General features: G+C 43.4%; 1 protein-coding gene and 1 pseudogene across 4 annotated transcripts in view; both read right to left on the bottom strand.

The window, feature by feature from the left end:
* Positions 1-24,903, bottom strand: part of SLC24A2 (solute carrier family 24 member 2) — a 235,468-nt gene that overhangs the window by 46,059 nt on the left and 164,506 nt on the right. For 2 of the 4 annotated variants that reach the window (XM_026001461.2, XM_072728182.1), the window contains one exon: positions 16,235-16,285. The exons of the other annotated variants lie outside the window; for them this stretch is intronic. In XM_026001461.2, coding sequence (XP_025857246.1) covers positions 16,235-16,285 — 51 coding nt within the window. The remainder of the gene's footprint in view (positions 1-16,234; positions 16,286-24,903) is intronic. 4 annotated transcript variants of the gene reach the window in all.
* Positions 20,730-21,047, bottom strand: LOC112922012 (large ribosomal subunit protein eL38 pseudogene; annotated as a pseudogene).

Below are 24,903 nucleotides of genomic sequence, written 5' to 3'. Positions count from 1 at the left end.
ATTCCTGAGCTTCAGTTTTGCCATCTGTCAAACAGGGATTCCAATGGCATCGGCTCATAAGTTAAACACAAGGCTTAAGTGAGAAAAGTGTGTGCAAAGGGCTTATCACAACACCTAGCACTGGAAGCAGTCTATCAATAAGAGGAAAAAGAAAAGACAGACTAATGAAAACTAGTGAAAACTACAAGGGTGACACGGCCCTGAGCTGCTTCGGAGAATCGTTGGCATTTTCTCTTCTCTCTCAATCCGAACATGCCAGCCTGGAGGATTCGCTGCCTCCCGACCCGACGGTGTAAGCCTAGGTGGACTGGTGTCAGTGAGGCCTCCAAAGTCCGCTCCACAACTGGTTAGGAAAAGGATCACTTTACATCTGCCTGAAATTGAGAAGGTCAAGGTAATAGAGCTGCCGTTCTGTGTCTAAACACCGAGACAGGGATCCCTGGGTGGCGCAGCGGTTTAGCGCCTGCCTTTGGCCCAGGGCGCGATTCTGGAGACCCTGGATCGAATCCCACGTCGGGCTCCCGGTGCATGGAGCCTGCTTCTCCCTCTGCCTGTGTCTCTGCCTCTCTCTCTCTCTCCCTCTCTCTGTGACTATCATAAGTAAATAAAAAAATAAAAAAAAATTAAAAAAAAATAAACACCGACACATTTGCCATCTGAGGGTGGAGAGATCAGTTTTCCCCACCACCTGTGAGGACAGAGTCCGGGCAAGGAAATACTGCCGTGCGGATCCGTGTGCTCCAAAGAACTTGCTGACGCACGAGGGCTTTACCTCTGTGTCTCAGGCTCGGAATTTTAAAACGGGGATCATAACACGCTCCTCATACAGGTGTTGGAAGGCTCAGTGGGTTGATACACATCAGGTGTTTACACCGCCTCTGACACAGCAAATGCTCAGGCATTGTTACTCAGGAAGGGTTATTATTGGGGGGGGGGGGGGGACAGGACATCCTTCCCGCGAAGAGCTGGAAATAAAAAGCCTGATATCCACTACAGAAGTCACGTTTAGCAGCCTCCAGGTGTAGACCTTGGCAGGAGAGGGGCTGCTTCCGTAAACTATTTTAGGCATGGACTCCACACTGGCATTCGGGGTTGACACAGGGGGGCAGATTTCAGAAACGACTGCAGCTCTGTGCCTGGAGATAAAGAATGAAGACATTTTTGGGTAATTTTCAGAGCGAGGGAAGGAGCGATTTTTAACATGTTTTAAGGCAACCTTAAAAAATATATACTCTGTTGTGGTGCGAAGCCTTACAGTGTTGTATTTTTACACGGCGACAGATATTTGTATACTTAAGATCTCGGAAATAGCAAACTCTGCTCAAATCGTGAGGCACCTACGTCAAAACCTAGTACACAGTTTTAATATAGTTTAGCTTGTTCTGAAATTTGCAAAAGAATACCAGCTGAGTGTCCTCAGGGGAGCGTGTGTTGAGGGGGTGGAAGAGCAGAGCCGAATGAAAGATCAAAGCATGAGGACCTAATGTGAATAGGAACAAATCCCGAAAAACAATCGGGAATCAAAATCCTTGGCCCTATCACCCAGACATAAAAGAGACGCCCCAAGCTGCCCAGCAAAATAACCTTCAGAGGGTCTGCTCACCCCAAGGAAATGACTTTTGTTTCTGTTCTGCTGTTAATTGATTAAAACAGTCCCTGGAAATGCCTTCACCTCTTTCCCACCAAGCCGGTAACCCCCAGTGTTAGAACGGAACCCTTTGGGTGGGTGATCAGATTAGATCCTGCCTGCTGCAGAACATTTTGAGCCTCAGCAACCCAGAAGAGAAGGGACAAAAGAGATATATAGGTGCAAAAGGGAGCAGCCACACACACCTCAGTGAACAGACCTCGGTTTGGGAGAAGAAAAGAAAAATTGAAACAGAAGGGGAAAACTTGAACATAGTGTTTTAAATCTATTTTTGTGTTTATAGTTCTGCTTTTCCTGTCTCTGTCTTTGAAGTTTATGACTTGGCAGGTAGCTTCAAAAGCAGACATGCAGCTGAACCTTCCTCCTGTTTATTCATCGCCTTTTTATTTTTCCTCCTGGAAGCGCAGACTCAAGGCAGGGAGGCCATCATCGCTCTGAGAAGGCATGCAAGGATACTGCCGTGGCATAAGCAAATGCTGCCCTTGGGGTCAGCGTGGGCTCCTCACTTCCCCTCACAGCCCACATGCTATCCTGTGGCAAGCCTGGAATCTCTGCGTTCAAAATATTTCAGAAGCTGACCACTGCTTTTCTTTCCTCCTCTCCCAGGAGCAGCAACAATCCTGCTGGTCTACTAACTAGTGTCCCCTTCCACCTTAACCTCTTCCCCAGGCTGGTCTCATCCCAGTAACCTTAGTGATTAATCAGATCATGCCACTCCTTTGGGCAAAATCCTGCAGTGGCTCCCCAGGTCAAAGTGAAAGCCAAGGTCCTGACAAGGACCTGTAAATAAAGGGGTTTAGCCACTGAGGCCGCCCTGCCTCATCCTTTCCCTCTCTCCAGGCTCACTCTACTGGAGCCATGCTGGCCCCACCTCAGAGCCATGGTATTTGCTGGTCCCTCTACCTGGAATGTTCTTCTCCCAGAGATCCACTGCCTTCACTCTCTCAGCTCCTTCGAGTATTTGCTCAATGTCACCTTCTCATTGAGGCTTCTCTGAGGAGCCTATTTAAAAATGCAGCCTTTTCCTATCCAGCATTTCCTATCTATCCCCAGGCTATTTTCTCTAAAACATTAAACACCATCTAAGATGCTGTATCATTACTATTGGTTATCTTTTTCCTATCTTTTAGCAGCCGAGCTCCATGAGGATAGGGATTTCTGTTGGTTTTGTTCTCTATGGTGACCCCCAGAGTTTCCCGTAGGGCTTGATAAGTCCTGGTTTTTGGGTTTCCAGGCAAGTAGATGAGGCAATCACTCCTTAGTATGCTTCTTGTTGGCTAATGACCCAAAGCAAATCCCTACATGTCCCCAGAGGGGGCAGAGCCTATATGGGGGATCCCAGTAATTTTCTGAAGGTAAATAGGAGAAAATGGCATGGATGAGGCCCAGGGGTGGAAGAGAAGGGCATATCAGTCATCCTCTTTCTGCATACTGCCAAGGCCAACAAGGTGGGTGCTGAGAGGGGCCTTTGTGACACAGAGGAGGGGCAGAGAAGGGAAGGCGGGGCTTTGGCTCCTCCTTCTCTATTAAGATGCTTCTTATTTGTCAAGGCTTATCTGAAGGCCCAAACTGAAGATTTCTCTAGTGATAGCCATACCCCTCCTTCCCAAGTGGAAATCCATCACTCGAATGGCACTCTGATCACTCCTCATCACAGCCCTTATTCCAGTTTGCTGCCCACATGCCTACTTTCCCATCAGACATTAGACTTCTCTGGGGAAGGGACCTTCTCTCGCCATCTTGTGTCTCTCAGCAAGCATCATAGAGTAGTGCTCGGCGGCACAGCAGGTGCACTCAGTGAATTCCAGTGAAATTCTCTCTATATTGACTCTCTTAGCGTGAGCTTTGCTTTCAAGTGGGTATAAGTCAGAACCATCTTCAAATCTGTAAATATTAACCACACCTGTGCTGTATACCAGGTGGTGTTCGGTGACCAAGACAGATCTAGCTGGTGCCCTGTAGAGTTGCAGCTTCGAGCCAGGGAGACGAAAAACAAGGACTTAAGATTCATGATGAATCCTTCTCAGAAGAGTATGGAAGGTCAAAGTTCTAAGATACAAGATGTCACTTAGCAGAGTGAATGAATAAAATCCTCTTCATTTTATAAACTATCCTCATGGGGCAGCTTATTCATCTAATAGGATCTGGCCTGACTTTAATTTTTTACTTTATTGATTTTTATTGTTTTGTTGTTGTTGGTTAGTAAGCTCTATGCCCAAAATGGGACTTGAACTCATGATCCTAAGATCAAGAGACACATGCTCTATGGAATGAGCCAGCCAGGTGCCTCTGATTTTTATTCTTAGGAGCAAAACATGGTGGAAATTTTCACATTAAGCAAAAATGCCAAGAACATAGAGTTTATTTATTCTTATATTTATTCTTGAAGTACAAGCTCTAAATAATTTTTTCTAATTTTTGTGAAGCATCATGGAAAACCAATTACGACTACATTGATATTAATGGAAATTAAACCAGTATTGTAATATCTTGTAAAATATCTTTAGTAAATATTCTGTAAATGAACCATATAATAAGGGTAATCAACATAATTTAATTGTATTTTTATAGACATCATCATAGGACTACTTTCTGTAATTAATGAGAATATATACATAATTGTATCTCAACTGGTAGCCATCATATAATGAAATGAAGCAGCCAGATTTCCTTATTAAGGTTTTAAAAAATAATTTTCCCTATGAATGACCTTCAGAATCACCCATAAAGAATGAATCTGTCCACATGTGAATTGATTCTATCATCTCCCCTGGCAGGGTCACCTTATCATTGGAAATGTGGAGTGCTTTCATAAATGTTTTGGAAGATTTCCAATGCTTTTCAAAAGTTGGTATCTTAAAGATTTATATTTTGTCTTTTATTACAATTTCTTGCCTCTGCAGGGACTTTACCTACTCATCATGAGTCTTCCATCCTTCCTTTTTTCCCCTCAGCATATAATCCTGGTTAAATCTCTCCACTGGGAACCTTTCCCTTGACTTTGGCTTTCCTGCCTGCCCTGCCCTCTCTTGTCTTCTCTCACAGCCAAGCCTCTGGAAATGTCTATGCTGGTGCCTCTGAATCTTTAGGGCTCCTTTGTTCACTTCCTCACTCTGCATCTGGCCTTTGGCAACATCCCCCCACTGAACCCACCCTCGGCCACTTTTTGCCTCCACATGACTGGGTCTCTCAGGGCATCTGATATTCTTCACCCCATTGCTGAAGTCCAATCTGATTTTCCAGGACTCCTGAGAGTGACCCTTAGGCCACTATTCCCCAGGCTCCCTCCTTGCTCCCTGTCCACCGCCCCACATTCTCCCAAAGAACCCAGTGGATCTCCACCTAAATATCGGTGATTCCCAAATTCAGCATTCTGGCTCTGATCCTTTTATCCAATGAACTTCTGAGCATTTCACTTGGAAGCCCCTCTGACAGTTAAACTCAACATGGCCCACACTCCCACACATCCTCTTCTCCCTGGGAATGTGCCTGTCTGCTTGCATTTTCTATTGGTGATTTCCTCACTCCCAGTGTTTTCCAGCCATCTTAGGGATCCTCCTGACACCCCACATTGAGTTGTCAATTCCTTCTGAGTCTACCTTTGAATACCTTAGATCCAACATTTCCAGCCTGGATGTTGGTTACAGCCTCCTATAAGCTGGTCTCCCAGTTTCTGAGTTAACGCTTCTCGTGGCTTAGAATGTTCCACACTTGTTATCTGCGTGTCATACTCCTTTTTAAGACTCTGCTATAAAGCATCTCATCTTTCAGAAAGCTTCCCCTGAGTCCCTTTTCTGGGATGGCAAGGCACGCTGGTCCTTTTCTCTATCACAGCACTCAAACCTGTCCTATCATGCGTATTAGAGACCCTCAGAGGCATTTTACTGACCTCTCTCCAGCGAGCTCCGAGCCCCTCAAGGATAGGGATGTCATTTGTCATCTGCTACCCCCTTCCTACTTCTTAGGCTGGTCCTCAGTGTTTATGAATATAGCAACATTAACACAAACGACAAAGGGTGTGTGTGTGTGTGTGTGCGCGTGTGTACGCATGCATGCTTAGAGTACTTGCTGTATGAAAATCTATTCATAGTTTATATTCCTTCTGGGAATAGAAAACAAGGACCAGACACACAGTACAGAAAACTCACCAGGCACTCTTCTTGGTTAATGCGGTGATTAAGCCTCTAAAGTCTAATAGTGTTTGCAGTCAATATTTGTCTATTTTGAGACTCTTAAAAAATATATAATCTAATCAGGTTCAGGCAAAATTGGAATTTTACAAACCAAAAAATTCACAGCAGGGATCAATGAAAGAATATGGTGTTTCAGGAAAAGAGCCAATTCCCTGACCTTAGCTGAGGTTGACACCGCTGGAGAGCTAATGTTCTTTATCATTTTAGGTCACCTGCTTTATAATTTTAGGAACTTAATTTTCCAAAAATTTCTATCTCCTAGACAGAGATACAAATGGCACTCACACACAAAATTCTCAAAGGGGTTTCTCTGATCTCAGCTTTGGAGTTCTGAGCCAGGTAGGGGCTGCCACATGGAAGGTCTGAATGTCTTCCTCTTGCTCCCATCCCTTGCACCCTGTGGACATCTAAGAGATAAATGACTAAAGAATCACGTTACTAGGGCAGGCCTCAGATCTCAAGATTTGCCAACCTCCAACCCCATGACAAATGGTCTGAGGGGTGCAAATGGTCTCTTCAGAGTCAGGTTTCAAAGCCCATATCTCTGCAAGTGCGTTATAGCATTATTGTGTTTACTTGGGCAAAGTTTTGATTTGTTCACAGCACCTGACGAGTGGGTGCTCAATAAATGTGTATGAATGGTTATTCTGACTTGCATATAAAAAACTGAACCTAAACCGTTCTTTCTCATGATGAGCCTATTTATCATACCCAATTATTTATCTTGATATAAAGTGAGAGACTTTAGATGTGGCTGACATTCCTTCGGTAGCAGCCACTCGATTGTGTACGTACATCATCTCCTATCACCTGGATTTCATGTGTCTGGGAACTGTCAATTAATTTGAGGTCCTACTTCCTAGTTTCTTGAATCCTCAGTGTTACATTGTAAACTGGTGCCTGTAAATCTCATTTGGAAGCATGGGTTTGCAACAGAAGTGCTGACACATGCTGAGAGTTCTTAACTAACTGCTCCTGAGGGCTCAGTGGTCCATGACTAAAATGAGATGATTCAGTTCATTTCAGATTTAATCAAAAGAGAAACTTACCATGCTTAATTGAACATGCCAGCCTCCTGGTATTACCGATTCCCACTTTTTTTTTTTTTGAGAGAAAGCTTCATGGGGGTGGGAAATTATATCATTAACTTATAATAATAGTATTCAAGGTTGACTAATGAAGGCAACTCAACATTTTCAGCTCTAGAGATGTCAGAAATAGACAAAAAGCAGCATCCACAATTTGCCTTCTGCTGCAACTTAACACCTTCTACATATGCAATGTGGCAAAATCTGCCTTTACTTGCCAGGTCCAATCTTTCTGCTTTTACTGCTGACAATTTAGATCATGAAATAAGATGCAATGAAGTTGGAAAAACTGGATGTATTCTAATTAGAGTTCCTTGGTCCTGGTTTTCAGGAAGACCGTGGATTTACCCACACAGCTGGTTTGGTCTTTCGGGCAGATCTGATACCGGTTACTAGCTGGTTAGTTTGGTTATGCACACTTACTAGGCTGCTGTCTTCCTAAGATCCAGCCCCAGGGAGATACATGTAAGAATACATCTCTGAAAAAGTAATGTGGTTAATAACTGGCGAGTCAATACGTTTTGGGCAGGGGTAGGGGTAAGGCTCAGCCTTACAGACAGCATCTGTTCAAGTGCCTAGAAAAATCCTCAGGTTATGGAAAGTTGGACTGAATGAGTTAAACCATAAACCTGGAATGAATGAAACATAACATGGCATTGGAAATGGTGTCTGTGCACAACGGGGACTTCCTCACGTTGGTAATTGGAAGGCAGAAAGTTAACTTGCAGTGTACTTCTCAGACATTCTTGGGGGTGTCAACAGTTTTGTGGTAAGAAGGGCACATGCTGCGGTGGAAATTGGATATTCTGTGTGGGAGGAATAGTCTTGTCATGTAATTTAGAGAGGAAAGACTTCGATCATAACTGTACCCTGGCTTTAACTCACCTTGGGTGAAAAAATTCAGGTTTTAAAAATAAGTAAATTTGAAGGTAGTTATAATACACACACTAGTCTTTGTATGGAAGTCAGTTACGAATCAATGTTCAGAGGACTTAGTTAAATTTGTTTGAGGATCTCTTTTACTGTTGGTGGGAGCACAAACTGGTGCTCCTGCTTTGCAGGGATATTTGGCCATATCTTTCAAAATCTTAAATGTGCATATGCTTTGATGTGGTATTTCTTTTTTTAGGGATTTATTTTATACGTATGTATATTCCCTACTCAGCAGAGTCTGCTATAGGGGCAAAGAAGATGCTCATGTTGTGTTCTAATAACTGGATAAATCAATAAAAAATGGAAGTACCATGAGTGTTCATCAACAGGGGCCAGATGGAACAGACCTACCATGGAAGAGCCAAGCATTGGAATATTACAAAGCTACTAGAAGGAATGAGGACTGTGCTAACGTGGAAACATCTCCACTATATGCTAATAAACAAAAGCCAGGTATAGAGAACAGCGTGTGGAAGAAAAGAGCATATGTTAGAAAACCGATGATAGTGGTTAACTCTAAGGAATGAGTGGAACCTGGGGTAAAAGAAAGACTCACTTCTATCGCTTTTCCCTGTGTAGTGTTTGCTTTTTACCTCTGTGTGAAAGTGATGTTTTTATAATAAAAAGGAATAATTAAAATTAATTTGCAGTTACAATTTCAACTGTGCTAAGAGTTTGTATTTGCACCCAAAAGGGAAGATGGCCCATTGTTCTTTTTAAAGGTCTGTTTCTCGGGAACTATGTAATGTACTATTTGCTATGTATGTAACCACATTAATCAACAGTTTATCTATGAACTGGATCAAATAATATACCAGCCTTCTATTTCAGAAGCTGTGGCCCAGGAACCTACCTACCCACTGTCTTGGTGGCAGCTTAACCAAAACATAAGTTCAAGTTTTCAAAAGATTTAATCTTAAAAATAGACTCTAAACCAATGTCTCCCATCACATTTAATAAAAGGCACCAGGATAGAATCTTGGGCTGGAAGGGGCATTGAGGTGTCCCTTATCTGAACACTCTTGTGAAAGAGGCTTCACTCCAGAGGTAAGGAATGCCTTTTAAGGCAGGCCACTCCATCTTTGGCATGTCTGTAGGAAAGGTTTTCTGGTGCTGGGCTGAGTCCTCTCTCTCTCTCTCATTTGAGGGAGGCTCCTTGCTCAACCTCCCTCACCACCAGCTGGACTTAAGCGGTTCTCCAGAGCCCCTCTCCTGGAAAGACAGACTCTACTTTCTCACGGTAAATTGTCCATGGGGCCAATCCCAGGTAAGAACTTCTAACCATTGTTAGGTTGTTCCCATTCCATCCTATGTCCTTATTCATTTCAGGACCCTCTGGGTTATCTAACACCATCCAGACTCCTCTCCCCATGTGGCTCTGAAAATGCCTGGCTTGACTCAGTCTCCCACCTCTGCCATCAGGAGATCTGTCTCTACATCCTTAAACTCTGCTCTGAATGTTCTTTTTGCCTTTCTGTTTCAGCTGAAACTCGGCTGTTTCCTGAAGGCCCATTTTCTCTCATGGCCCTTGAAAGGGACAGTTGCTTGTCTTTCCAAATGCCTCACATCCCCACCCCCCTCCTTTCTACTTCTAGATCATTTCTCCTCCCTCCATTGAAGCACAAGCCACCTCCACTACCTCCACTGCAACTGACTTTCTCATCCTCCTTCCCTCATTCCTGAAGAAATGAGAATGCAGTTCACTACTTATTTACACTAGGGCTTCTGTCACCAGCTTTGGTGACTTTACATAGGTAAGCCTTGCAACACTTGGCTCCTCACCACCCCAACCTGCTCACCTCTGGCCACTTGCCCCTCCAGCTCACTTTATTCACCTACTCCTGCAGCTAGACCCTAGACTTCATCATTAACAATAACTGTCCCAGTTCCAAACTCCTGACTTGAAGCATCTCACTTTGTGTCCCCCACTCTTATCTTTGTACTACAACAATTCTTCGATTTCACTGGTCAGTTCATTGGTGCTATCCTCTTCTCATTGCATTCCTGTGGAACGGTTCCTTGGCTTCTGGGCCGCCTTTCTCTCCTGGTCCTCTGTCCACCCCAGTCTTCTTTGCTGTGTCTCCCCCTTCTTCCCAGACTCTAAACTTTGGAGTCCCTTGGGCCAACCTTGACCTCCTCTTCCCTATTGATTAGCTAGGTATTCTTATCCAGTTCTGAGGCTTAAAGAACATTGATATTGTGTGACTCCCAAATTTGCATCCATAGCCCTGAACTTTCTCCCAAGATCCAGACTCCATTTCCACTACTTCCCCCATATTCCCATTTGGATGTCTCATGGGCACCTCAAAGTTTACATGAGTTCTCAACATCCTTCCCATAGCTTGCTCTGTTCTCCATCCTCCCCGCCAACATACAATTATACAAAAGTGCTATTTCTCTCTTGTGGAGAGACTGCAAATTGCCTATCTGATATAGATTTCCTTTTTGTTTCCTAATGATATAATACCTAAATTATTGGGGACAGCAAATCACCTGGTTTAATAAACTACATCTTCAAGCTTCCCTGAAGCCAGGTGTAGCCATATAACTGAGTTTTGGGTAGTTTTATGGGAGGGTCTAAAGGGAAGCCTCCTTCAAAAGAAGACAAAAGAGCTGGGAAAAATCATGTTGGCTCTTCCTCCTTCCTGGAATATAGGCACAATGGCTGGAGCTCTAGGAGCAGCCTTCTTGGGCCACAAGCTGCCCTTGAGGTTGAAAGTCATGTGTTAGGATTGTGGAGCAGAAGATGGAAGGAGACTGGGTATTGGGTTATTGGAGGGCTTCCATGTCTCCTATGTACAGCCTCCCTCTGGACCTCTTTTACTTGAGAGAGACATTAGCTTCCATCTGACCTAAGCCATGGTTAATTTGAATTTTCTACTATATATAGCTGAACCTATCCTGCCTGATATATGAATGTATATAACACAGTCTTATCCATGTAGGCAAAAATAAAATAAAATGTGAAGGCCATAGATAACATCAAGACCTGTGGTGGGACTACATTTTCAGAGGGTATATCTTGGATAGTGGAAAACATTGTTAAATGGAATTCCAAAATTCAATTTCTCCTTGAAAAAGAACTGGACTATTTCACTGCAGTTAAGCACATCAACTGACTTGCTAGACTACGTGACCTTAAGATGCTTTTGTTCTTTTGAGGTAATGGGGGCTTTCAAAACTCAGCCACATGCCTAATTTAGGACCCCATGATTCAGGTAAGATTAGTTTCTCAGCTTGGTAAAGGGGCTGTTGGTTGCCGTGAAGCAGTATCCTTAATTTCATTAAGGAAAAGGTAATTATAATTTTTGCTCTTGACATTACAACAACTTTTTATATCTTTTTTCTTATGCAAATAAACAAAGATTTTTAAAATTGATGGAGAAATTATTTTTCCTGGAAATGGCTACTCTTAAGTGGCAATGAGTTTAGGATAGTCTGCTGCAGCCAACTTTCCCCATACATTGCTTCTTTGCAAGATATGAGTCAGTGTTTCTGTCTACCTATCTATCTATATATCTCTATGAATGTTTATCTCCAAAGAGTGAAAATTAGTAGTTCTATATAATGTGATTGGTGGAAAGATCTCTTCTCCTATTAATTCATCTGTTCTATCACACGTTTGTTTTCTTTTGAACTAGCTTTCTACATTTTCCTGTAGACTAATTTTAGTAAGGAAGTCAGGTTCAATTTATTTAGAATATTCCAGAATGAGAATGGTATATAATTTGGTTATTTGCAGATGAGAAAGAAACTAAGGGTTATTAGCTTTAAGTGAAAATTGCCCTTCCAAGTATGTGTAGTCTTACTGCAGGAGGAGATAAGAGGACAACCACCCATGTAGAGGAATCAGAGGTCATCAAAAGACCACTTCTAGAGTAATTTGTTTACTTCCCTCAAAACACCTTGTTATAGAAAGAAATACAATCCTTTGGAGGAGTAAGGCTTACTAATTTATCAAGTCTAGCAAAATGCATCTTACAGAGCAGGTGCTCCATTATTATTAAGTGAACACATTAGTATCAGGTGGCTGGTAAGACTGTTATCTTGGGATGCAGGAATGAGGAAATGGAGACATCACCTCTCTGCGAAGCCTGCCCTCACTTCCCAAGGCTAAACATGAAACCTTCTGCTGGGCTACCCCTGCACATTGGGTCTGTCCATCATACTTCTTATTTCTTGGCCTGTGCCCACCCCCCCACCACACACACACTTGAGTGTGAATTCTTTAGGAGAAGGATTCTCTCTAATTAGTCCTGCACCCAATCTAGTGCCTGGTACATCCTAAGTGTTGCTGAGTAAATGCATTAGGGAATGAATGAAGGAGTGAATACAATTCTGATTCGCTTGGGGTGGGGAGGAGGTTGGGTATGGCCTGGGGAGCTATTCCAGTTTAGGTTCTAAGGCACCTGAGGAGGAGGGAGGGAGGGAGAGAAAAGGCTCTGAGGTCGAGGACACATTTTGTAAAAATGTCATGGTTTTGTCCAGTGTCTGAGAGTATCTTGTTTTATTAAAATACCCTTTTTTTATGGTGGACTATTCAAGCAGGGGTTCCTGTCTCATTCAGTGGCTCGTTGTTCACTCTATGATTCCCTGATTCTAAGTCTGTGGTTTAAACCTTTCCCATGGCTGATCCCCATCAAGCATTTCTTCCCACTCCCTCTACTGATCTAAATTTGAATTATTTCTTCATACCCACCTTATACAACAAACTACAGTGGTGCCAAGAGGGCAGGGCTTGGGCATGCCACAACCCTGAGTTTAGGTCCCAAGGCACCACTAACTACCCTTGAGTCCTAGAGCCAAATACCTTGCTTTTCTGAGTTTTAGTTCCCTCATCTGGTAAAATACTTCTTTGAGCTTTAGCTTTCTCATCTTCAATAAAATCTACCTTGTGTGGTCATTGCAAGAATTAAATGACATAGAATACATGAAGCCCAGAGCATTGCACCTGGCAGGTGGGAGACACCCAGTAAAGGTTGGTGGGCTCCTGTTCTTTGACCCCTTTCTCAGCCTGTTAGGTCAGAACTTACCACTCCTCCTTCACCAGTGTACCCAATATTTACTGATCCTTGGGGCCCAGCTCACTTTCTCCACTAAATCTTCCTTCTGGTTGAAAGCATCCTTCCTTTTCCTGTGTAGCCTGTCATCTTCTCCCGAATACCTATGGTACTTACCATTTTCTTTCTGGTGGCTCGGTAGTTACTGTGTTTTATTTCTCTCCCTCTCTGTAAGTTCTGTGGGGGCAAACTGCTCACCTTTTAATCTCATATTTCCCCAAAGCACTTAGCAAAGTAATTTGCATGTAGCAGGTGCTTAAAAGTAATGAGGTGAATATGTACAGGACAATTCTCTATATTTAGGAAATCATCACTCAATTCCTCTTAAGATATGGAATGGCACATATAATCCATCTTTCCATTTGCTCTACTTGAAGGAGGGGGGCAGAAGCCAGGCCCTCATTTAAAGTAGCTGACCTCATGTCACATCCAGAGAATTTCCTGGAAATGGCTACAAGTGATGACTAGTCATATGGGCAATGATAATAAAGCCCTGCTCAAGAGCTAGTCACATCTCTAAACCTGGGAAAAGAAATGTTAAACATGGCGAGGGCTATTTCCTGAAGGCTAGCTAGCCTGCAGTTACTGCCCTGAACATCTTCATCTGTACTACACTTCCTTCAATTGTAGGAAGGAAGAGGCACCGAGCACAGTTATTATTTTTGATGAGAAGGGAAAGGCCTTCGAGAGTTTGAAGAAGTCATGTATGGCTGTTGCCCAGTCTTAGGTTACTGAGCTGGCTTTGAGCCTTTTAGACAGAATCCCAGAGTTAGGGGTCAGCCAGGCCTGGCTTGTTATGGAGGCAGGTGCCAGAGGGTGTGATCTGCTGTGGCTAGAGGAAGACCTCTGTTCCCAAGGTATCCTTTCTATGAGTACCTGAGAGGGGTGGCTATGTGTTTAGAATGCTTTTTCCATCTTTCAGAGGTTCCTAATCCAAGGGGAGGATAGCACCCTTAATTAGCATTTCCAAAACAGTCCCACAAGAGGTTCCAGGGAAGAAAGAGTTCTCTGATCAAAGAAGTCTGGGAAGTACTGTGAACTCCATCCCTCTTTATGATTTCCTCTGTGCTGCAACATACAGTGGCATATTGAAGCCTCTGACAAGTCACATGGGAGAGAAAACTATTTAACTTAACTCAGAAGCTCTTCTACTTAGTAAACTATGAAATCAGTCTTACTTGCTTTTTTTTATTTTTTCCTGGGTTGTTGCAAAATTGCTACTGACATTGTATGAAACGAGTACATCATAGAACACAATTTAAAAATGCTGTTTTAGCTACTATTAGCTATTGCCATACTAGGGATGAAGATCCAGCTAAGAACCGGACACAAAGGGATTTGTGAGAAGGGATGGTAATGCAAAGTATGAGAAATGTTAAAGGTGACCCATGGGGGGCCCCTGAACACAACCCCACAGTCTTGCTGAGGGCCAGCCACAATCCTCATTGCAGACATGATTTTGACTTTGGTTTCCTGCCTACAAAGGGCAGTGGTTATCAAGTGGACTCATGGGATCGAAAGTTGCAGCTGTGCACCTTCGTGTGACCTTGAACCGTCTGGTTTAGGGAGGCTGAGAAGGAGAGTGCTCCGATGGCAACCTTTGCTCAAATGGATGTGGAAAGAGGAAGGAAAAGAGCAGAGTGAGGGGGAAATGGGGCACCGAAAGCTATGGAGAGGCAGAAGCTTCCCCGATGATGGGAAGGTAAGGGTGGCGGGCAGAGGACAGGAAGGAGTAAAGAGAGAGGGTGAGGGTCCTGACAGGTCTGGTGGAAGTTAAGAGACCCACCTGCTGCTGGAGCCACAAACCCGAAGGTGGTGGCTAGCAAGATGCCCGGGGTGTGATAAAAAATCAAGTCAGCAAGCCCCCAAAGCTTTGGCTTCTCAAACTAACCACCAATAAAAATCAAAGTGGTCTGAAGACATGGAATACAACTAAAAGCTGGGACCAGAGCCTTCCTGTAAGGTCTGGATTGCGCTTTCTATCCTCTCGGTGGTAGGACACTTATTCTCATAGGTAGCTTTCTGTTTCCGGGGTTCTCATTTCCCCAGATTCTTGGGAGGGTCTTGGGCCATAACGCGGCCCAGTCTGAGATCCTAATAGTGGCCTGCTGCTTCAGAAAACATCACAGTGGTTAACTGAAAGCACAGCAAGAGCAACAGAGAAGGGCCTGGGTGTTGTGCAGAAGGCAGCGTTGTGGGGGGAGGCAGAGAAGGGGCTTCCTCTTACCAAGAGCTGTCAGATGTTCTGCTTCTTGGATGCAAAGCAACTAGATCTTTGGCAAGCTAAGGCAACTTAGAAATACTAGAAGCTGAAAACAAGATATGCAACACATTTGGGAGTTTCATGCTGAAAGACAAAATTAGCTGATTCTCCTTCGAGGCTACTTTGTGATTACTTGTCAATATCAGTGTACAAATCACGTGGAAACCCCAAATGTTTTCATAACTTACAAATATTGTTTCTTATTCAAGAGGTGGAGATACATGTGGGGTGAAATGGGGGCCAGGGCAATATGGCAACTCCCTTCTCAAGAAAGCAAAATCTTCAAATTGCTCTTCCATGGTGAACTAATTTCAACAGAAGTGATTCTCATTGGGTCAAGGTGGTGCTCTAGGGTAGTGCCTGGAGTTCATTAGTAAATTCATGTAAAAATAAATCTCTGCCAGACTTCATTGACACAGGGGAAATGGTTAAAATGATGTGCTCAATATCACAGAGTGTGAACCCCAGTGAATTCAGTTCCATTGGCTGGAACTGTGGCCCTGGCTTCTCAGAGTAATGCTCTTAGATGAGGGCACAGGGACTGTGGGGGCTTAGAACATGAGGCCACAGCCCAGTGTATCAGAAACAGGTCTCCATCTGGTTTTGGGTGCAAGAGTTGCTTTATATCACCCATTTCTTTGCACAGATCAGAACACCCACCCACTCTGAAATTCAGGGCATATTAAGAGAAGAGTGTTGATCGGGCGTGTTTCTATGTGTTGTTGTGAGCACATGTGGGAAACAATGGTGGCACATGAGTGTGTACTTGCGCTTATGTTGCCGACACCATTTCTCTGAATATGTTACACAACTGAGATGGTTTGGATCATCTGAATGGAATAACATGATTACCCATGGTATTGCACGTCTCCAATCCCAAATAAACATGATGGCAAAAACTAGACGAAAATGTGGAAAGAATAATAAATCACACAATGTCACTGAAGTCATGCAAAGAGGAAAGAAAGATGAAAAAAAATGGGCAAGCACCAGACACCAGAAATGAAAAAAAAAAAAGCCAATGCATACAATTCTAAAATCATTCTTACCTTCTTCAGTCATTGTGTCATAATATTTTAGTTTTCCATATGATCCAAGTTCTACAACATCACAGTAAAAGACACAAAGATAAGGAACGAGCTGTAATGCAAGAACTTTGTTTTTACACATTCTTAATTAATCAGATTCAGAGTTATACTGTCAAATTCCGCAATCGTAACTATATAGGGATGTGCAAACATGGGCCATGTGGCAGACAGCTTTCACGGCCCATTTTCAGAAATCACTTAAAATATATTATTCTACTGGGGGTAGGATGTGCCCTGCATTACAGAAGAGGACACAGTTATTTTAACATCTGATGAAACAGAGTATGTGGCAAGAGAACTTCACACCGGGTCTAGCCTGGCTCTATAATTTTTATAGAGGTGACACTCCAGGAGAAAGGGTCAAACAAGGACAATGTCCAGGCCCCGTGAGGCTTGCAGACTGGCATCCTTTGCGCAGAATCATGGGCCCAGAGGTTCGGTTCAATGGCTCCTCTCCGACACAACCACTTCCTGGAGATTAAGGTGGGCTACCTGGGAAAACCCAAAATGCAACACCAGGCTCTAACCTCCCCTTTCACTTTTAGCACATATTTTAGATAGAAAACAGTGAATACCATGAGTACAGCCTGCTGAGAAGAGCTGCAAAAGGTGCAGAGTGCTCTGGGAAGAAGAGGGAAGGCACCTGGCTCAGGCAGGTGACGGAGCACCGCGTCTCCCAGACCGAAAATCGCCTGCTGCTCCTTGGATGGCAGGGCACGGGAGGCTACCAGCAGCCCCTCCTGTGCACGGGCCGCTGAAGGCTCCAGTGGCCGTGGGCCCCACTGGCGGAAAGCACAGCTGTGCTGAATCAGCTGGGGGTGCTGAGTCAGCTGGGGCTGGGGAGGAGACGAGGCTGGGATGCACCCTGTCTGTTTTTCTTACTTCAGTTCTAAAATAGAAACTTTTATTCTTGTTCATCTGAAAATTCCAGATTGTTTTAAGCAACATTGTGAACAGGTTAAAAATATTTTTTTTCCCTGGTCATAACAACAGTCTCCCAATAAACCTCAAGAAATTAATTAGACTCAAGAGATATTCCTGTGGTTCTGCAGAATGCCTCCCTGGCTCATTAACTTGGGAAGCCAGTGAAAATCCACATCCAGATCAACTAATAATTGATGGGTTTTGTGTGCAAGATGAAGGATCTAGCTTAAAAGACAATAATAATAAATATTCTTCTATTTTGTATTTATATTATGCATTGTATATGTTATATATATTATATATAATGTGTGTGTATATATATCCCTTTTCCATTTTGCCTAAATTTTTACTGAAGCTGTTTTAATGCACCAATGCAAAATTATGCCTTGAGGAGAAAAATCACCTCATCCTTATCTTTCTGCAAAAACCTGTCTACTCTGGATTTTGTTAGATACAAAACGTGCAAGTACTTCAATAAGAAATTGAATTTTGTGTAAATAACAAGAAAGTCTTTTTAATGACTTCTGGGGATTGCCTTCAGTGGAATATAATTTTTTTCTAGATATTTTAAGAACAGTAGTCTATTATACATATGACATTGCACAAGCTTGGAATTTTTAAATGATCTAAATCCCTTCATAAATATTAAACGCATGTTCATGGTGGCTTTACACATAATATATGCACGTGTGTGTGTGCGCGCGTGCACATGCATGCGCGTAAAACCTTATAGTAAGTTCACAAATTACATCAGCCAGCTAATTTTTTTGTAGCCTCTACTCTTCCCCTGAGGTAAAGCAGTAGCATAAGCAGCTGGTATTCACAACTATTTGCTCAGGAAACAGAATGTGGGTGGCTCTGGGTTTGCCAAGTTGGGTGTAAACCATATTCTATACAGGAAAGATACACCCCTGCAATTTTATGGATCTGTCTTTTTAGATGCAACCTCTCCATATACACTTGCCTGTTTTCTATGTATCAGTTACAAACTGTCAAACATCTGCTTGTGGCAGATGTGATTATTTTTTACCCCATCTCTTGTGAAATCAGGTATAAATAAATACAAACATATTCTTCAGTTGTTTTATTTTTACATAGTTGAAATTGAAACTGTTCATGTCTGACAAAGCTCACACACTGTTGCTGCTATGGCAGGGTCCAGATTGTTTCTTCGCTGCTCCCTTGGATGAATGGGACAGAGCGATAAGAACTGAGTAGAACGTACCAAAAATGAGGCTAAAGATGGTGGAAGAGAAGGAATACAAGTAGTGAAAAGCCAAAGAACAACAGGAGACATAGCAACTCAAAGCACAGTGAGGAAGGAAGGCAAGGGAAGAAGATCTTCCCCGGTGAAGAGAATCATGTTTGTTGCTTATTGAGGCAGAAAAGAATGGGAAAGAAACGACCCTGTTAGAATAGTCTTTAATGCACACTGCGAAGGGATGGTGAGATGCTAGGCTCAGTGTTCCCATGTTTTCAGATGTTCAAGACAGCGTCCTGGAGTCGGTAGAGTTGCATCTCCAAGAGGTAGTGGCTCTCATTCCTGAACCAGGGCCTCAGGGGGTGCAGGAAGACGGGTGTGGCATGCAACTAGGATGAACATGACATGCATACGTCAGCCAGAGCACATCATGCACCTGGCTGGTATCCTACAGACCATGGATGCCTCACAGAGAGTGGTCTCAGCCACCATGGCCTGAGAGGGCCTAAGAGGCATGAATGAAAACTCACCTTCTAGAGGAAATGGCTTCAGTCAGCACACTCCCCACAGAGACTAACCAAGGTACCATTACACTATTGGATTAGGATTCCAACACAGCCTCATCCAAGTGGAATTTCTATGGGATAGGAGGAAGTGAGGGAGTTCAAGAGAGGGATGTTTAATCCCCACTAGCAATATCTATCATATCAACTGAGCAAGAGGCAGTGAGGATCGGAAGAGAGATGAATCACCAGTGAATATCATCCTGGGTACCACCTGGTGTCTCTTCACTGCAACATTTCTTTAAGAAGCCCACACAGCCTAAGAAAAAATTCCAGAACCCAGTGTTTGGTGTTGGAGTTGAGCCTGTAAGCCGATCTGAATGCTGCCTGTCATGGTGACCACACTTCCTTTCACACTATTTGGATAGTTGCGGCCACCGGCATCCATGCTCCCAGCTCTCTAGGACGGATGGAGCCTTTTGTCATTCCTCCATCCACTTCTTTCCAGGTCCTGCAACATAACGACCTGCTTTAAGGTACCTTCTGATTCCTGTCCACACTTCATGATTGGTGAGTCAAGGGAAGGGTCTTATCTTCAGGATCAAAGAATCTGTGAATAAGAGCTAGTTTTTGAGGCCCCTGATCTCCTTTCTTAAGAACAGCATGGGTTGGGACCTCTGGGTGGCTCAGCTGTTGAGTGTCTGCCTTTGCCTCAGGGTGTGATCCTGGAGTCCTGGGATTGAGCCAAATCAACCCCCCACCCCCTGCATTGGGCTCCCTGTGGGGAGCCTGCTTCTCCCTCTATCTGTGTCTCTACCTCTCTCTGTGCATCTCTTATGAATAAATAAATAAAATCTTAAAAAAAAAAAAAAAAGGAACAGTATGGGTACAGATGTCTCCTTCCAACACCGACTTTCTCAGCTCCACTTTTGAGGCCTTTGGTATTTTCAACCCCCTTTTCAGCAAATCTCCCCAGACAGGAGCAGGAGAAAAGTGACTTCTCACCTTTCAGGCCTCAAATTCTGATATATAAGCCAGAAAGTCAATAGAAGGATCTATGCTGGGTTTATTTTATTAGAATGAAAAATAGAGGGGGTGGGGAATCAGTGAGAACAAGTATTTATTACTTAAATGTTAGCTATAGGAAAAAAATGATTACTTATTTTTTAAGTCAGGGAGCTTCTTTATTTTTGATATTGGTTTGAATGTGGAAGACCTAAAAATTAAGGCATTCTCAATACAAAGGTAGTCTCTCAGTAAAGTTGCCTTTACTACACACCAGAAGGTGTGTGCAGATACTGAATTAGATCAACCCATGGAAGGATTATTTTCAGTAGCAAATGGAAATTAAGGACATGGGCTTTGAAACCAGGTTGTAGACTTGAATCTGTGATTTGCCACTTATTAGCTGTGTGACTTTGAGCAAATTGCTTGACCTCTCCAAGCCTTGGTGTCCTCAGCTGTAAGAGGCATAAATATATTAATCCTATAAAGTTGTGGTAAAGGTGAGATAGATGAGATAATAACACTGACTAAGCCATAGTAAGGGGCAGCTTCACTACCACAAGCTCCATCAAGAAGAGTGAGGGAGAACCCATGGGGACATGAAGCAGAGCAGTTAGAGAATTTGGTATTTTATACAGGTTTGTTAAAACAAATTCAACACTACTTAAAGAGGTTTTAAATAGCTATTTGTTGCTCAACTACAAAAGCTATTCTACTATGTTGGGACCAGCATGTAAAAGAAATTTCTTCATCAGTCCTCTCCTCTCAGATCTATGGAGAATGTCAAAACATGGACCATAACCATGTTTTGGTTTTTTTTTTTAAGAATTAAAAAAATTTTAATACAGCTCAAATCAGTGGGCCAGGTTCATTTTAGCTCCTTCACTGCCAAACCTGGGGGCAGACTGCTTGAGTTTCTCTGCCTTCTCTTTGTCTGTGATGACCAAAGTATAAAGATATTGGCTGCATCGAACTTTAAACTTCACATTATCCTTATTCTTCTTGATCTTGGCGGATTTGGCGTCCTTTCACTGGGCCGTCAGCAAGAAGTCCTTGATTTCCTCGATTTTGCGACGCATGGCAACGGGGGGTTGTGGGGGTCAGCGCGCAGCCGGCACCCACTCGTGGATTACCCCGGATTGCCCCCCAGGCTCCCCTTTACTCGCAGTGGCTCTACTACTTATGGGATAGCACATGACCTGTCATCCATCTGACCACCTGTGTTCTACTCGGGACCTAGGCACCTTTCCTTCTAATATTTGCACACAAGCCAGTGTCTCCAAGTAGGTTGTCCACATGTTGGAGACCGAGACCCTCTTCCTCTTAGATCTCTTCCAAGAGAACCTAGAACAGTGCTTTTCTCTTATCAACACTCTCTTCACATTTCTTAAATAAAACATATAAATGCACAGCTCCCAAATGACAGAGAGGTTTAGGATGCTTTGGTTTGTTGAACTTCCCTAGAAGCTGAAGTTAGGAAGGCAGGCACGGATGCCATGACATCATTATCAAGGTTAAGAATGCTTCTGAGTGAGATAGACAAGCTGGCTAAGTCAAAGTAGTGGCTCTACTACTTATGAGCCCGGTGATCCTCTCTGAGTCTCAATCTCTTCTTCAGTTAAAATGGGGCCAAGAACAGGGTACCTGGGTGGCTCAGTTGGTCTACTTTCTGACTCCTGATTTTGACTCAGGTCATGTACTCAGGGTTCTGGGATTGAGTCCTGCACCAGCCTCCACGCTCAGACGGGAGTCTGCTTGAGGATTCTCTCTCCCTCTCCCTCTGCCCCTTTTCCTGTTCATGCTTTGTCTCTCTCTAAAATAAATAAATAGATCTTTAAAAAAATAAAGACGAGAACAATAAATACCTATTCTCAGGAGGGTTTTTGGAGGATCAGATGAGGACAAGCATATAAAGCACTTTGCACTGGGGTGGCACAGACATCTTTAGTAACTAGTACCCCTCTTCACTGTCTGCCAAAGGTCCAACATGAACATCAACTTGGCCTAGCAAGAGGTTGCTGAATCCTATTCAAGCTCTGATCATCTCTGAGGGTGGGCACCAATGCTTGCCATGTGCAAGTCAACAAAACCCCTAGACTTCTTCCCTTAAACACAAGGAAAACCATCTAAAGAAAAACTTTCAGTTTGGTAAAGGCTGCCCTGGCTAACTTCCAGAGCCATGTTTTGCACTTTCAGCCTGAGGTGGCTTTTTTTTTTTTTTTTAAGCTTGTGAATTTATTTTTATTATTGAAATGTTGTGAATGGGGGTGGGGATGACAGTTGAGTATTTGTAATTTCCCATCCCACTCCCCAACATAAATGTAGCATTTATATTTGTGGATCTATATAATTTTTAAGTTTCTTGCAGTATATCTGGCCTTACCTTTTTTCTCTTGTCTTTTCCTGTGAAAAACTTGCATCACAATAAGCACGAGTTCTGAGTTAAAAGGTAGTTTCCAATACAGTGCAATTGAAAGCTTTTGGTTTCATTTCACCTCAAAAAAGGGGGGGGGGCTGCACAAGTCACCACAATTAATTGCTTCCCATTAAAAGGCTTTCTTTGGTCATTATTCTTTTATATCAAATTCATGCTAATGCAAGTAACTTTTTAAACTTAAAAATAAACTTGGAGAGACTGAGGTTAAATGAGGAAACAGCCATGAGTCCTCACTTCCTATTCAAGTCAGAAGGAAAGGAATATTTTAACCTTCAAATTCTCACTCAAAAGAGGCTTTCAGAGTACTGACTCACAGCCGAAGTTTCTGCTTACCATTCTGTGGTGGGGGTTGGGGGGGTGGACGGACACTGATGTTCATGTGTTAAGCTTCCCAGAGAGTTCCTGATATGTACACACTTGCCCAGGGACAGCTGTACTCTACACATGGCAACACATGGATGTCACACCAAGGTGTTACCAGAGAGGCCTTTGCTCTATGGAGTTCCTTCACATCTGACTCTCTCTCCCCTTTCTATGCTAATGAGTGCTTCTTTTTCTTCTGTGAGATGAAAACCTCTCACTTAGGCTTTTGGATGCCAGGCAAGAACTGTGCAAATGAAAATAAAGGGTTGAACTGGGGCACAGACTTCCATCAGCTATTGAGTTGCAAGTAGGATTTCTGAACAGACTGCTCAGAAATTTATCACCTGATTTTCATGCCCGTTGAATCTAGCCCCTTTGTGAAATACCCTTTGCTTCCTGCAAACCTGGCCACACTGGTTTGTTACTGCTGATGTTTCTGTCACCCCACTCTGTATATTTCTTTGTTAACGTCCAGCTGCTGACATCATTCTGAGGCCCCAGCTCCCAGCAAACACTGATGTTACATCACCAGCCAAATCTGGAGTCAGAACGGTCCCAGCATCTGGCCTGTGTCTGAGCACAGAAGCATTCTGACAAGGCATGAATGAGCCACAGGCGCCAGGTAGGGATGTGAGCAGAGTGGGCTGGAGACAAGGACAGGGAGTGGTGTGATTATGGACACCTGGACAGTGCATGCCTAAAAATGGGCAATGGCCATGCACCTCCAGCTCCATGTGGAAACGTGGGTACAGTGTTGAAAGATCTGCTGATTATTCAAGGGAAGCCAGATATCTAGATTTTTACATGAAAACTCCTGCTTTTTAAACATTGGCAATGGGGGCACCTAGGTGACTCAGTGGTTGAGCATCTGCCTTTGGCTCAGGTCATGATCCCAGGGTTCTGGGATTGAGTCCACATCATGCTCCCTGCAAGGAGCCTGCTTCTCCCTCTATGTCTCTGCCTCTTTCTCTGTGTCTCTCATGAATAAATAAAGTCTTTAAAAAAATGTTGCAACAAATTCCAAATTAAAAAACACCACCTAGAAGGTCATCTGGGTGGCTGAGTCCGTTAACTGCCTGACTCTTGATATCAGCTCCAGTCATGATCTCAAGGTCTAGAGACCAAGCCCCATGTCAGACTCTACGCTCAGTGGGGAGTCTGCTTGAGATTCCTTCCACTCTCTGCTGGTGCTCTCTCTCAAAAAACAAAACAAAACAACAAAACAGCAATGACAAAACAAAACACCACCTGGCTCATATTTGGCTCATCAATTTGTAATCTTTGGGTTAAAATCAGGTTGCTTGGTTAAATTCTTATAAATATTAGTTGGATGAATGAAAGAACAAATGAAACCAGCTTGGCTGTTGGAACTGGGAGGGGTCCTTGCTAGGCAAGTCTTCTCCAGAGAGTCAAGGACTTGGGCTCACTTCCTTGTCTCTCTCGAAGCTAACAAAGTTCACCTGGTGTACGTACCGCAGTCTGCTCATCTCTGGCTTAGGGGCAAATTGAACCTCATCACCTCCAGCTCCTCTGGGATCAACAAGGTGGAGCCCATGTCAGGCCCATGGAGCTGCTAGCATCCTGTGACTAACTCCCTCCTGTATGTATGTTCTTACCCAGCTGGCTCTGCCTTCACACAAGCCAATGGAGTGGCATCGTTTATGTTTTGTTTCAAATCTTATTTTGGGAAAGAATGGAAGTTGCCCATTAGGTGTAACTGTTCCCAATTATCTTGCAAGGAACTGTCTGTATTATGAAAAATATAGTGAAAGGTTCTGAGAGGCTAGTTAGAACCACAGAGGGAGGTGCCATAATTACATGGGAATTATCATCCTCGAACGGTGAACAATAATGTGTGGTCATCACTGTGGATCATCCAGATGGTCCATAATGAAATGCCCAAGTGAGTCCCCAGATACTCCGACTTCTTATAAATTTGTCACCTAATTTGCAGCCTTGCTCCTCTGTGGTGTTGCTTAGCAATATCAATGGTTACTGATTTCCATCCTGTGAGGAGCTGACTCAGGCCATATTTCACTGTAATTTACATGCTCTGGATGATCAAACAAGAAAAATGGGACCTGGATGTGCTGTTCTGTTGCTTTCCTTTTGAGGTGGGTTGGGGGCAGGAGAGAGAGTATAGGACAGAGCAAGCCGGTTTCTGGAAAGGATTTTTAAAGAAAAACAGTGAGCAACC

This window comes from Vulpes vulpes, chromosome 12 (genome assembly GCF_048418805.1).
Source record: "Vulpes vulpes isolate BD-2025 chromosome 12, VulVul3, whole genome shotgun sequence".
NCBI classification, from domain to species: domain Eukaryota; kingdom Metazoa; phylum Chordata; class Mammalia; order Carnivora; family Canidae; genus Vulpes; species Vulpes vulpes.
The sequence above is the reverse complement of the archived record's forward strand: the minus strand, read 5'-3'. Positions and strand labels throughout refer to the sequence as shown.